At 30.1% G+C, this 14446-nt stretch overlaps 1 protein-coding gene across 3 annotated transcripts; it reads right to left on the bottom strand.

Annotated features, from left to right (window-relative positions):
* Positions 1-263: 263 nt before the first annotated feature.
* On the bottom strand, positions 264-14441 carry LOC127709035 (dynein intermediate chain 3, ciliary-like). Of its 3 annotated transcripts, XM_052214325.1 has the most exons (16): positions 14312-14441; positions 9700-9898; positions 8631-8792; positions 8103-8221; positions 7831-7973; positions 7192-7305; positions 6492-6754; positions 6028-6207; positions 5654-5697; positions 5167-5302; positions 4308-4454; positions 3478-3576; positions 3059-3214; positions 2780-2830; positions 2330-2377; positions 264-643 (listed from the first exon to the last, which is right to left on the bottom strand). In XM_052214325.1, exons 2-15 carry the CDS (start codon positions 9880-9882, stop codon positions 2333-2335), a joined length of 1842 nt encoding a protein of 613 aa, XP_052070285.1. In that variant the 5' UTR covers positions 9883-9898; positions 14312-14441; the 3' UTR covers positions 264-643; positions 2330-2332. The 3 variants fall into 3 exon arrangements, with proteins under 3 accessions (XP_052070285.1, XP_052070287.1, XP_052070286.1); XM_052214327.1 differs by lacking the exon at positions 2330-2377 and having other exon boundaries at positions 14312-14413; XM_052214326.1 differs by lacking the exon at positions 264-643 and having other exon boundaries at positions 2326-2377; positions 14312-14414.
* Between the last annotated feature and the right edge of the window lie 5 nt (positions 14442-14446).

Below are 14446 nucleotides of genomic sequence, written 5' to 3'. Positions count from 1 at the left end.
GTAACATTATAAAGAGTTATGTAAAAACAATTAAAGCTATATCTTAAACCTTTTTGGAAATGCTGTTCATTACAAGGCAACATTTCCTTCTTTGAAAGGTCTCATGGAACTGTCTAGTTTTATGTTGTTCATTCATGAGGAAAAATGCATTCACTGAAATGCTACTTGAACATCCTTTTACTCCCAAGTTTTTCTGTGACTTGCATAATATGAATATACCAGGGGGATCAATAGACTACTTGTAGAAGTATTATACTAAAATATATTGTTTCATGTAATTTATTTGTTATAACAAATATAAAAAGTTTATTGTCCGTTAACAATTATAAATAAGATGGAATCACAAAAAAGTAAAAACCACTAATTTTCAATAAATAATTATGTTCGTTATAAGGCTATTTATAATGTAGCACATTTTATTTCCAGTAAATTCTCATAGTGTTTAAAAACATGGTTTCTCTTAAAAGTCATGAATGGCACTTCAAATAAGTGTTGTAATTACATATGATATTCAGCATCTAATCCAAAATGAAAACAATACTAAATGCTATCTTAGTTGTCATAAAGTCTAGGTCACTTTGTTTAGCCTCTTTTAAGATGTTTTATGTCAGTTAAACTAATCTTTCTTTCCTTCTTCTTTTTCCTGCAATGAAAGAAACAAACTCATTACCAATACAATACAGCATACACTTTTCTGAATCTGATAAAGCCAAAAGCTACTGTTTATTTATAATAAAATGAGGTTTACTTGTTCATTGGTCAAAATTCAGTTATAAAACCAAAGTTTCCTTGCAGTTTTCTGATTTTGCCATTGTGACAGCAAAGAAAGAACACTTTTTTCGCAGATCACCATAAAAGAGTGCCAAAGTGTTTAATATTTAAAAAAGACACTTTCATTGCATCTTGTGCATGACCACACTGATCTTTTCTTGATATATTTAAATGTTGTCAAGTCTCATGTATAAAATATTTTAAACTGAAATGTCTTCAGTGAAGAAAAGATGTATGTTACTAGATTCATAGGTACAAAAAGAAAATAAGTGCATATAAATAAACAAATACTTTATAAAATTTATTCTATTCTGTTCTAAAATATCAAGACATTACCACATAACATGCAAACCTATATGGTGATCATAGTTTTCCAAAAACAACACTTTCACAAAAAGCAACCATTCTAAGAGTGCTTTTTTACTATTTAAATGATATAGTGGTATACATTTTTGTTTTGCATAAACCTGTACAACCTACTAGTAGTGAAGTATGAAAACCATAAAGCAAACAAAATTCAATTATAACACCAAAATTTCCTTGCATTTTTCTGGGTTGCTTCTGTGCAGTCAGGATTCTACTTCGTCAAAATTATCTCCCCATTACGCCACCTAATTTTTATAATCGTAAAAATGGAAGCCATTATAGTGATGACGCGCTGTCAATTTAGCTCTTGAAAACCGATAAATTCATCCACATAGCATCATTACGATCCTTATATGCCAGTTGTATTTTAAAGACAAATGTATCTACTAGCTATTAAGCATCATTTAATGTACTTTTATGCATTTGATCAACTTTAAACTATTGTCTGATCGGTTGTCAGGGGAATTTTTGAAAGTTAAAAAATATGTAAAAAAATTCTAATTAAATATTTAGAGGAAGGGCAGACTAAAAATTTTCAGAGGTTGAAGACTCATTAACCTAGCTAACACACACGAAAAAATGAAGTTTTTTTGAAGTTATGCATTTTTAAGATCCACTTGAAAAGTCTGTTGTCATTTACTTTTAGTAAAAATTTGTTATTCGAACACATCTATTCTGTTGTTATGACTCATTAGAAAGGTATTTCACTTGACCCATATATTTCATTTTTTAGTACTGTAAATTTTTAATGTCATTATATCAACCAAGAGCCTAAATATATAAAAGTAATAGAATCTGAAGCGAGATGATGAATCAAATATTTTTCTTGTATACGTTTTCAAGACAGAATATTCAACTCAAACATGCCCGAACATGAAAAGGTGTACTGGATTTTCTCTTTTCGATGAAATTATTCCCCATTTTGGGGATTTTTAAACTTTTAAAGCCTACAGAAACAGATGTAAACAATTCAAATTTACCAATTTGGCCTTTTTTACCTTCTCTAACAAAGAGTTCCATTTCTTTTGTTTAATTTCAACTGGGTTTCCGCCTGTGTGACAGCAAAGAATAATTTTTTTGCAGATCACCATAAACGAGTGCTATTTCCTGAGAGATATTGCTAGTGCATTGTTGTGTACCATGCTCAATAATAAAGTGCTTTATATGAATGTTCATATCAGCATGATCTTACAGTTTAAGGGTATCCTTCATATTTCTGAGACCCTCCTGAACCGTTAGTCTATTTAATAAATAAATCATTGTAAGAGTATTAATACACAGACTGTCATTAGTTTGTTATATACTTGTAGTGGACATATTCTATGAATATTAGATCAACATAAGGTTTCTCAACAATGGACGTGTCTATACAATATGTCAATCTTTAATTTGCCAGAGTCTTAAAATGTGATTAAATTTATAAGACTATAAAAAATCTGCCATCAATAACAAATTAAAATAATAAAATAAGAGACAACCCTTAAAGTATTCCTGACTTGGGAAAGGCAAATGAACATGTGGCAGAACTAAACTTAGTTTATTGCTATATCAACCCTCTCTCTTTTAATGTTGACCTAACTCCACAAAGAACACTATATAAGTTATGTAAAAATTGTCTCCCCTTAATGTACACAAAACTTACTGGTTGTCCATTGACTTTTTCTTCACCCTCTTCTTCTTGGATTGGTGATTGCTAAAATAAAAATTAATGTAATTAAGAATTATCCATGACATAACTAAGTATCATCTTAAATAATTTGAAAACTAAAGTCCAAGTGTTATTTGTTTAATTTTAAAAGAGGGTGTATTAAAAAATAAGCTTCTGAACACACTTTTTTTTTCAAATCGCAAATAAAGAAGGTTCACAGTCCGAATGGAATCTTTCTTAAATAAGAATGTTGAGTTGTTAAAATGAACCAACCTTTCCCTTGTCTCCCTTGTCCATATCTTCTTTTGTTGCTTGTCGTCTCTCATGTAATTTCTTCTCTTCTTCAATAATCTTATAGAATTCTTTTTCTGCCTTTGTGTACAAGTCTTCTTCATTATATTCTTCTTCACCTTTATTTTCACCTTCCTCCTAAAAAAAAACAATTGATAATAAAAATACTAAGTTTACCCTTTTGATGATTACTTGAATCTAAATTATTTAAAAAATTTCTTCATCTTTTAACACAAATAACAATTTCTCTATTGCACATTTCAAACTATTTAAAAATACACAAACCCAATCAGTTACATATTGTTTTCATAATCTTGAACAGCTTTAATTTGCAATTAATGATATTTTTAAAAATTAAATTATCTGGGATATCTAAAGATCCACTATATCAATAGAGTTACCTTATCTTTGTCTGCTGAACTCTTTGATCTTTCTTTCAATTTCATTTCTCTGTGTCTTGCATCTAGAATCTTTTCTCTTCTTGTTTCTCTTTCAAACATCTAAAAAAAAGCAAATACTAGTGAAAATCAAATTCATTTATCAGGGTATTACTCAGAGAATAAACATAAAAAAGATCTATAAAATACCTAACCCTACCTGTGAAAAAAAATCATTTAAGTACAGGAGGATGTAAAGAATATGAGAAATTACTTAACAAATCAAATGCAAATATAGATATTATATAAATATTTTTTAATTATATAAATGAAATCTGTTGAAGAAATATAAAGTTTACCAAAGTCATGTTATACTGACTTTGTACTGAAATCCTTCATAAATGGATCAAATTGATCAATTATGGTACAGATGCATTAAAAGTCATCAAGGAAGATAAATACCCTAAGGTCAAATATTTCTTTAAAAATGTTCAATAGGGAAAATACCAAATTAAATGGAATCAAATGACCTATTTATACAGAATGATAATTAGTGATATAATCTACAAGGATTAGAATTTACAACTTCCTCATGAATTAATAATAAGAACATTAAAAAGTGTAAATTCAGATATTAATTTGACTTTTTTTAATTAGTGCATAAATTTAACTAAATGACCATTTCAGTCATCTAAATTCACAGTTTGAATAAGCTAGTAGTAATATTCTTCATACTTTGGTGTACAACATTTACAGAAATAAAGTTACTAATCAAGCTCATTCTTATCAATAGTTTACAGTAATAAATGTACATATGAAATCCTGTATAAATTATATAAAAAAGCTATACATACTGCAGTAACTAAATTCTTTTCATTTCTCTGTAATGAGTATAAACTGTCTGATAGTTCTAACAATGTTGTTGTTCCTGAGTGTGAACCACACGACACCAATCTACCTTGTTCTTGTACACGTATACTATGGAGAGGCTCATCACAAACCTAAAAAGAAATATATTTTACTAAATTAATAAAATTTGAAAAACACTTAAATATTATACTAGAGTGAAACTTTTACTTTGAATACAGGGTTTTCTGTATCAGTTCAAAACTTTTAATTTTCTAATTTTAGACCCTTTTCTGAGTTATGCTTATACTGTAACATTGTTGTAGAAGAAAATTGAGGGTTTTTTCCTTCAGGAACTAAAATTCCAGTGCCCCTTCTTCCTTTTGGTCATAACTCCCCAATAGGCCCTTTGGGAATCCTAAGTACAGAAAAAAACACAACAAATGAGTTTGGTAGAAATCCTTTTAATGGTTTCAAGGAGGTTTTGACACCAACTAGTTTGTTCTTAGAACAGAGGTATACAATGAATGTTTAATACACCCTCCTCTTCATTATTTATAGTGAGGACATAAGAAAACAGAAAACCCTTCTTGTTTAAGATATATCTGTGTGGATGTTTCAAATTCCTTTCATTGTTACCTTGTAGTAGCTGAACAACTATCATTTAACTGATTCTATTTCTGCCAAAGGGACATAACCATTTTTCCCAGACATATATTGTTGAGACTATATACCTAATAAATGTTTACCTGTAAACTGAGTGTAGGATCATTCTGTTTAAATATAACATCCCAAGCATCCAGTGTACCATCCATCTTAGTAACAAAGAACTATTAATCAAATTGGTGTGGCCTAATGAATGTTTACCTGTAAACTGAGTGTAGGATCATTCTGTTTAAATATAATATCCCATACATCCAGTGTACCATCCATCTTAGTAATAAAGAACACAGAGGGTCTAACAGGACTCCAACAACCATCGGTAAGGTATGACTGGTATTGTCTGTAATAAAAGAACCAGTCAATGCTTTTCTAGATAGTATTCCTCATTTCAAATAAATATATGTCTAATTAACATTAATTATGGAACTTTAACAGTCAGAATTATGCACATAAGTTCAAGAATGCTTGAATTAATTTACTTTACAATTTTTTAGGATCAATGAGTTAGCTCCCTTGAATTTTTGAAAGTTTCTAGAGTTACAGGACTTAAACCATAAAAAATGTGTGTCTTAATGTCAAGAATTTTTACAATTGGTACATTCTGGCATTATCTTTCCATAGCTCTTTAAACAACGGTTAACTGAACTGTAAATATTAAAATATATCAATAAATTCTATTATTTAAACATACTTTGTCCACATGATTGATGATTCTCTAATATCTTCTGACCAAATCTATAATTCCAACAAAACACAAGCAATTACAAATACATCGATTTGCAGTTTCATTTAAACACGGAAATATCTTTCTTAATTTTTTTCTCATTACTTTAAAATCTCATTAAAAAAAATTAAGAATGAAATATATACACTGTATAGGAAAGGAATGAAAATAAATAAAAGATGGTAGCACCTTTACTAAATTCTTTGACATTTTACAGGCAACCAGCCAGCTCTACTGAACAAATTTGTAAAAAGAAAACATAATAACAATCTCATGACTTCTCATTAGGAAAAACTCTTTTCAATATCCATTTTATTTCATCTTGAGAACTAAAAACATACCCTTGCTTTCCAATCTCCAACACTGAGGAAGTTTTTAGGGAAGAATGGATTACGTTGTAATGAGTATACTGGACCAAGATGACCGTTATATTGTGCCACTATTTTCTCTGCTGGTGTTTTGGCTTTTCTGTTACATGACATAATTGTTCCTTGTTCACATCCTACCATAAATTTAGTTGGCTGTAAAAAATAAAATATGATTTATCTCCCTTATGTAAAACTAACAATCTTGCTAATGTAGTTAAAATGGTCAAACATAAAATTTTCATATATTTTCCTCTTACATGTCAGAATTTATTAGATACTAAAAATATTACCAGACATGTAAATTACATTATAAAGAAACATGATCAAGAATATAAAATATGAACGAAAAAGGTTTTTTGTTTTTATGTTAATAACAAAAGTTTGATAGCTACAAGGAAGAGATGGTAGTATTATTCTTCACATCATGAAGCACATACCATTGTAGGTTCATACTCTAATGACATAGCTCCCATTGCTTTTGTTGGATCTTGTTTCTTTGTAGGATCTAAGTATAATTTTTCTGTTGGTTCTCCCATTTTCCTGATGTCCCACCATAACACTTGACCATCAGATGATGCTGAGAAACACTCTGTTCCTGTTTTAGACTGGATCCATATGGTTTTGTATGCAGGATCTCGATGACTTTGTTCAATAGGTGAAATTTCTACTGGTTGTGATCCTTTCCTTGTATCCCAGTAGGCTGCAAAATTTAGTCTCAACATATATATTCTCATTTCAAAGAAAAGAAGGGAAAAGTATATGTGTGAAAACATGCAGATAACGAATAAAATACATGAGTATATATATAAATAAATCTATGCTTTCAGTCTACAGTATTGATAAGTTCTATAATGTTTAACATATCTCCGGTTTTATGGTCCAGTTAACTCTGGGTAATCAATTATTATTTTTACTCATTGAAAATGTGACCTATGATGTCTAATTTACAATAAGTCAATTTAAATTCCTTCATTACTTAAGGTAAATTGGGTCAGCTTCACAAGAATATTTAATTTTTTCAAGAACTTTATACAATATCATACGCACAAGTTTTGCATCGACATTAGTTTATATAAATTATGCTTTTATCAATTAAAAAATCTGAGATCAATAAATCAATTTAACTTTGAAACTTACCGATCTGACCATTGTAACAACCACCAAGTAAAATATGAGAATCTTTTGGATTATATTCAAGACAAACTAATGGTGATACAGGCTTAAGTATCATTTCTGGTTTGTTAGGATTTTCTGAAATGAGAATATATAGATGTGATATTTGACAAGAGAATATGCCTATTGAAGAAAAGTCATGATTATAACTATTAAGGAAAATAAGTTAATTAAAGGTTTCTATGTTGTTGTTTTTTTTAAATACATAAAAAATCCAGACAAATTATAAACTAATGTCTGATTTGGAAACCAATTCATTCATTAATTGTTTGTACATATGTATGAAATATTGATTAAATTATTTTGTAGGTTTTTTTAATTTGGCTTTGGTTCAGAATGCATAACAATAAATTTATGATAACCTTGGCAAAGTACCATATTCAATAAACAAGTGCACTGCACAGTAGACATGACCTGAATTCTTTATATACTATATGACCCCTTTTATATATTTCAATCAACAATTAAAGGAAAATTCTTTATCATCATATTTCTGTCCCATATCTTGTTATAAAACTCTATATATCAGAGAATACTGTTTTCCATCACGTTTTCTGAACATCTAAGATAAGAAGCTTTAGACACATATTTGTTCACACTTACCAACATCCCAGATATAAGACTCCATACTGGTATCTGGTGTTGATCCTTGAAATTCCAGGTTACAGTAAGCTACAGCCAGTTTCTTTGGACCATCTGGAAACCAGGACATATGTGTTGCTGTACGTTTGATTTCATTTGGATCTCTGAAGAAAAATTATCAAATACTGATTTTTATTTGATTGGGGTCTTTTTTACAATACACAAAATTTCCAGAATTGGGTATAATCTAATGAATCAATTACAAAAATATTGTAGGAAATACTGCTTTTTACCTGAATACATTGATAGTCTTTGCTGAGGGTGTCTCATCCACCAAATCTCCTTCTATATCTTCAAAATATTCTTCATATATGTCTATTGCATTGTTCTGTTTGATTCTGCTTTCCATAATCTAAAATGACAAAAAAATAAACAGATTTTTCTTATGACTTCAACTTGGTATGAAGATGTGTACCTTTTTTGAACTCTAAATGTTTCACACTCAAGATTTAGTTTTCTTTTAAAGCTTACAGTAAAATGTTGGTATACAAAATTTGGTTGCCATCATTTGATTGAATAAATGGTTACTTACCCCATTAGTTTTCAGCATCAAATATTCAAACATTTTCAGTATGATTGACTATTTAATGCTAGTATATAGTTTGAAATATTAAATCCTTATTGTCAAAAATATACAGTGAACAAAAATTAACTGAACTTGGACGTGAGAGCAATAAATTTTAAGAGAGTATATTAATTTTTTAATCACATCTTTTTTCATACAAAGACATGCATATATAAAAGCTTTGACATATACTTACACTTCCGAGTTGTTGGATTGTGTTGATGTACATTTCATCTTTTTCTACTTTCTTTCTGTATCTGGAGACTTGTTCTACCTCAGCAGGATTAACATCTTTTGGCCAACCTCCTTCTGTGTGGTTTATACCCCTTGATCCTGTCTCAAATCTTTCTGTGTTAATCTAAACGTCAAGTGAAAACTTTCATTAATACTGAGAAGGGACTTTTACAAATAATGAAAATACAAGTTTCTACCTTATAGAGTGAACCAGGAATAATAAAAATACAATGTCCTGTTGTAAATTTTATCTTTAAAGTAAAATTAATCTATTTTTTTATATTTAATCATTTGGAATTTTGGAATGAACTTTGATTGCCCTCACAAACATGAAAGCTTGTTTTAGTCATGGAGGTATATAGAAAAAAAATGACTTAATATTACTAATATATTGTAAAACTGAGGAAAAAATAAAACAATGTGTACACCAAAAGAAAATTTACACAACTGTTTTTGGAAAGGGGAAGCTGCTTATGATGTTCATTTAGCCAAAATACCAATAGAAACTGTTTTGGTATAAACTTTTGATTTGACAATGTGAGCCCAATATGCAAAAAAATAAAATAGCAACATACAGAACTCCAAGAAAAATTCAAAACGGAAAGTCCCTTATCAAATGGCAAACTCAAAAGCTCAAACACATCAAACGAATAGAAAACAATTGTCATAATCCTGCCTTGGTACATGTACAGGCATTTCCTTATGTAGAAGATGGTGGATCAAAATAGTGACATCAAAGTAAAATGAAATTTCATTATTAACAATAAACAAAATCATTTTCCAGAAAAATATTCCTTGAAAATCTATGATATAAAAGTAATAGACTTATTAGTGATACATTCTCTTTTTTTTCCCAAATACATCCCAAGACCATATATTATGTCCTTTATACAAGGAAACCTTTAATATCTGAATTTCATTTCATACTTATAGATTGTTTGAATTGAAAAAATCAAAATTGAGTGCCATTTGCAAATAGGAATCTTATGGTTTTTTTTTAAATGACCTTCAATAACCTTAACTAATATTACCTCATGCTCTGACATTTCTTGGACACATTGTATACCAATGTCCACAGGATTTCTTTCAATATATTCCTGTGCAATAGATGGATTTGGTGCAATATCAACATGAAGTTCTGCTGGTCTGTCTGAGAAGTTACATTGTCGGCCAAATTCAGACCTTTTCTTCGTGTATACATACTGTATCTCCATTTTGCTGTTTTATGCTCTGAAGAATAAACTTTACTTTAGAAAAAAATAGAAGTCGAACACAATGTCTTCCAAAGACTATGATGGTATGACCTAACTATTATTGGACATTGACAAAAACAGTTGTTGCTCAAAGGGTAAAATGTCCAATAAAATTTTAAAATATATAATATCATGAAACAGAAAGAGACTGCATAGTATATCCGAAAATCATTGATACAGTTCAACATTAAAAGATAGAGACCAATTCTCATAGCATTCCTTAATACAGAAGACAATCAATGTAATGCTCGGCTGGTTTAATAAAATTCAAAGTATTGTTAAATAACAAGTAACTGCCCAGGAGATATGGCTTATTGCACTATATATACAGCTCAACATAAATAAAGTTTTAGATCAAATTAAAAATTAAAGTTTTTCTTAGGTACATGAATCAGTACTTGTGCAGCGAGATGACAATCTAATTGCAATGTGAACAAAAAAGCGAGATGACAATCTAATTGAAATGTGAACAAAAGAAGTGAGATGACAATCTAATTGAAATGTGAACAAAAGAAGATGTAAGAATTAATTTGTAAATGATTGAGAATTAAAAATGTCAATTTTTTGGGGTCTCATACATTATTGTACTGTCATCTGTTAAGTCTAAGGTAAAAAAGAATATAGCACTTATTGTATATTTCCATTGGATAACTAGGAAAGTTTTGAGCAAGAAAAATAGATGACAATACAATCATCACACATGATCTGCTCATGGGCATTGGCATATTGTTCTCTCTTCACTATTTTCCCCACAACATCAAATCATTTATATTATTGATTTCAGTATAATATTTTTGAAGCAATAGGCCTTTCTACATGTACTATACAATTACAGGTGTGCAGATAACACAGAGGGATAGTCTTCTGGTATCCTTCATGCTTTTGTTGCCAGCAAACGATTATAATCAAATTACTGTTTACGTCACAGTTCAATTTAGGGTCCTTTTTGTGGTTCACCTTTAGTCATATTGATTTCATTCAAAAACCAATACAACAGTTGGGATGTAAAATAAACAATGCATTTAAGCATAAATATAAATTGCAGGAAAGTATCATTTTTTTTATCCAGGAATTGTGTATATCTGATTACCAAAAAGCATTATGATGAATAAAACAAACATGTACAAATAAACTTCGGGTACTTATCAGTTAAACTTTTAGGAGGGTAGGAATTTTATGCCCTTTACCGTCAGGTGTCAAATGGTCATTTTCAGCTACCATTAGCCTCAAATTGGTTAAAATTTTAATTGTGATTTGTCAACATATCCTTATCGTAATTTCGGCAGTGGTCTCAAACAGGGCTCCCAAAATTTCCTGACGACAGCCGGACATTTTTCAAAGAAATATTTTGACGGTCAATGATCAGCTGGATACTTAAATGTAACTGAGAGGATGCATAAATTGATATATGTGTCTAAATAATTAGTAGTGTTATATGCAATAAAATTATTTATAACTGTTTTGTTTTCTTCATTCTAAAAATAAATAAAATATTATCCTCGGTATTGTGTCATTTTTCTGTGTATCGTAATACAGTAACCATCATTGCATCAATCAGCTTCAGTACCTGACTGTTCTCATGTTTTTGTTTCTGTTTATATAATCTATCTTCTCTCTGTGAGTACTTAACACTTTGTAAATTAAGGGTATCTTATTTGAAACTGTTGATGTTGGCTTTAATTGCAGTACAACTTGATCATCAATACACGTGATACTTTTCTTTTTGTGTATTGATTACCTGACCACGTGACTTTTACAACTGATGCGGTATTTATAGATAACATTGAGGAGGCCCAATGAAGGATATTGTTCTAAACCGTGTAAAATCTACTGAACAGTAATAACATTTTTCTTTGTACAATTTCCCAACCTGATTTAGAAAATAAGAAGAATAAATAAAAACATACTCAGTTGATAAATAATTTAAACTAATTTTCCGTTCACCAGCTTTGAGGTTTGATAAGTACAAAATTAAATGTTTTTGCGTAGCCAGATCAGTTGACTTGTCGATCATAATTCCCACGGCGGGACTTAACTTTACGTCGGACATCACCTCTTTCTCTGTAATATCGGAAATTGTCTGAATAAATTCGGAGCAGGCATTGTTCTCTTGATGTAATTTAGAAGTGATCACGGCACCATTTAACTTAGTTAAATCATTTATTGACTGAAATTTGTCCATTGGTAAGTAAGCATTACGGAACAAGGTGCACATTGCGTTGTCAGTCTTTTCATGAACTTTCTCAAATACTGATACAATTGGATTACTTTTGGAAGCTGTCTCTAATTTAAGAGCTTGAACGTGGTCATTGCTATTAGCATGCTCTACAACGGCTGACTTTCAAAAAGTTATTTTTAAGTTTATGTTTTTGACAAATGTCACAAACCATGGCATTTAGCCAGAGACATATAATATTATATGTCTCTGATTTAGCATACTGTCAAATCTTAACCATAAAAACAGTTGTAACCATTTATGAATAAAGCTTCTAGCATTTTTAGCAGATTTCGAATTTTGATCGGAATCGTCACGTTTACGTTTGCCCATGATGGCAGATTTGTAAAGTTCAATTTGAGACAAAGTCTTTATAACAGTCGGAGATTGTCATGATTGGATATTCTTCTTTATGATTTCAATTATTAAAACAGTTTTTAATATGAAAACAAGAATAGAGAACGCCCCCTCTTATTTATTGGACAACTCAGCTATTCTCGGTGTTTTTTCTATATATTTCAATAAATTTTCCCCTTTAGAGTACCCCAGTATTTAACACGATGTACAGTGTTAAATACAATAATATATCATACTTATTCATTTATAAATATCCTTATTTGAAGAATAACTTTTAAATATCAGGATACTTTTTTAAACTGAATGCTCATTTAAAATAATATCTATAAAGCGTAATTAAATAGGATGTTGTTCCATACACGCTTACATGTTTGACCTCGTTTACCTGATCACCTTTATGTACAGTGTTACGCATCATTAATTCTATTGATAAAGACAAGCTAAGGACACCTCATCAAAGGTTACAAACCTGTAATCAGTGAATGATTTATGGCTTCAATATAACTTATTGAAGGGATAATTGTTTGACAGCTTGTTGTTATTTAAATAAAAGAAAACGTGTTTTTTCTACTGTTTATTGATGTACACAAGCTAAAGACCAAGCGGTACATTTATGTACCCAGAGGATTAGACTAACTGAGACACTTCAAAGTATCTGAAATATGCTGCATCTGTTTTATTAAACCCAATTATGACCGAAATATCTTTGTGAAATAGATTGCCACAATTATAAACTAAAATGCTCAAACGGACATGCCCAAAGCCCCAAACGGACATTTTTATCGATCGATAGTTGGTAAAAATTGAAATGACCGTTTTATGAAAATGCCTTGAATAACAAAAAGTGGCAAACCAATTCTATTTGACCGTTTGAGGCTGAGAGCAGCCGGACTTTTTATGAAAGTTTCGGTCAAGTCCGGAATATATGACCGTTTTGGAAGCCCTGGTCTCAAATAATTATCCATTACAATTATTTTTGGAAAGAATACACCTAATCGCTATTTATTCCATTCCGGATAAGTTCTAAAATTACACAACTTTTTCATCCAGTTGAAGCTATCTGGGGCCCTGTTTAAACAATGCACCATGCATGATACTTTTTAATGAGATCTGTTTAAAACATCGTAAATACTTCAAACAAAATAATTTTTGACTATAATTTGAGTTTCGAAAAAGTGGATCATAATCTATCAAAGTTTCGTATTGATCGCTTTCTAAATTTTTCCCTCCCTCAGCTCGTTACTGATGACCTTTGTTGTTTATCTGTTCAAGGCCTGTTGACCCAAACAGGAAGTTGTCTAAATGACTGCTTTTTTCCGGATTGGACTAAATAGCGATAAGGTGTATTTAAAGTGATTCGTCAAAATCAGTCAATTTTTTTATTGTCATAGAAAAATGTACATTTTATCGTCATACACCAGAAATTATTATTAACATCATTTGGCAAGATTTTTTACCGTTATTCGTCATTAAGGTACCGCCATTACAACCCTCATATATGATATAGCCCATGCAACTACAAAATAATGTACTCAATATAAAGTTGTTTCCATGGGCATATTTGTCCTTCTTAAATGTTTGTTTATGTTCTTAAATTCTCTAAAAGATGTTTTTAAATTGGTCTTTATTGTTCACAACGAAAGCAGATTGTTGAATACTTCAGTATTATTGTCACAACAGTTTCAACAACATGCACCATGACTGCATGACTTTATACATTTTTAAAACTTTAAAACAAAGGATGCTTCGACCCAATATTTAAAATATAAATAAAAGAAGGTTTCCATGAGATGCACACAAATTCATTAAATTCTTTACCTCTTATTGGTTGCTTTTATTTAGTGTTTCATATGCATGTTCTTCAGTTCTTTTCACAGCCAGATATGTGTTGTCATTAGTTACTCTAATGCTGTCATGCTCATCCGTTACTTCCGTCTGCTTTGAAAAAGTAAA

Source organism: Mytilus californianus, unplaced genomic scaffold (assembly GCF_021869535.1).
Source record: "Mytilus californianus isolate M0D057914Y unplaced genomic scaffold, xbMytCali1.0.p SCAF_7, whole genome shotgun sequence".
Classification (NCBI taxonomy): domain Eukaryota; kingdom Metazoa; phylum Mollusca; class Bivalvia; order Mytilida; family Mytilidae; genus Mytilus; species Mytilus californianus.
Note: the sequence above shows the minus strand (reverse complement) of the source record. Positions and strands in the feature narration are given on the sequence as shown.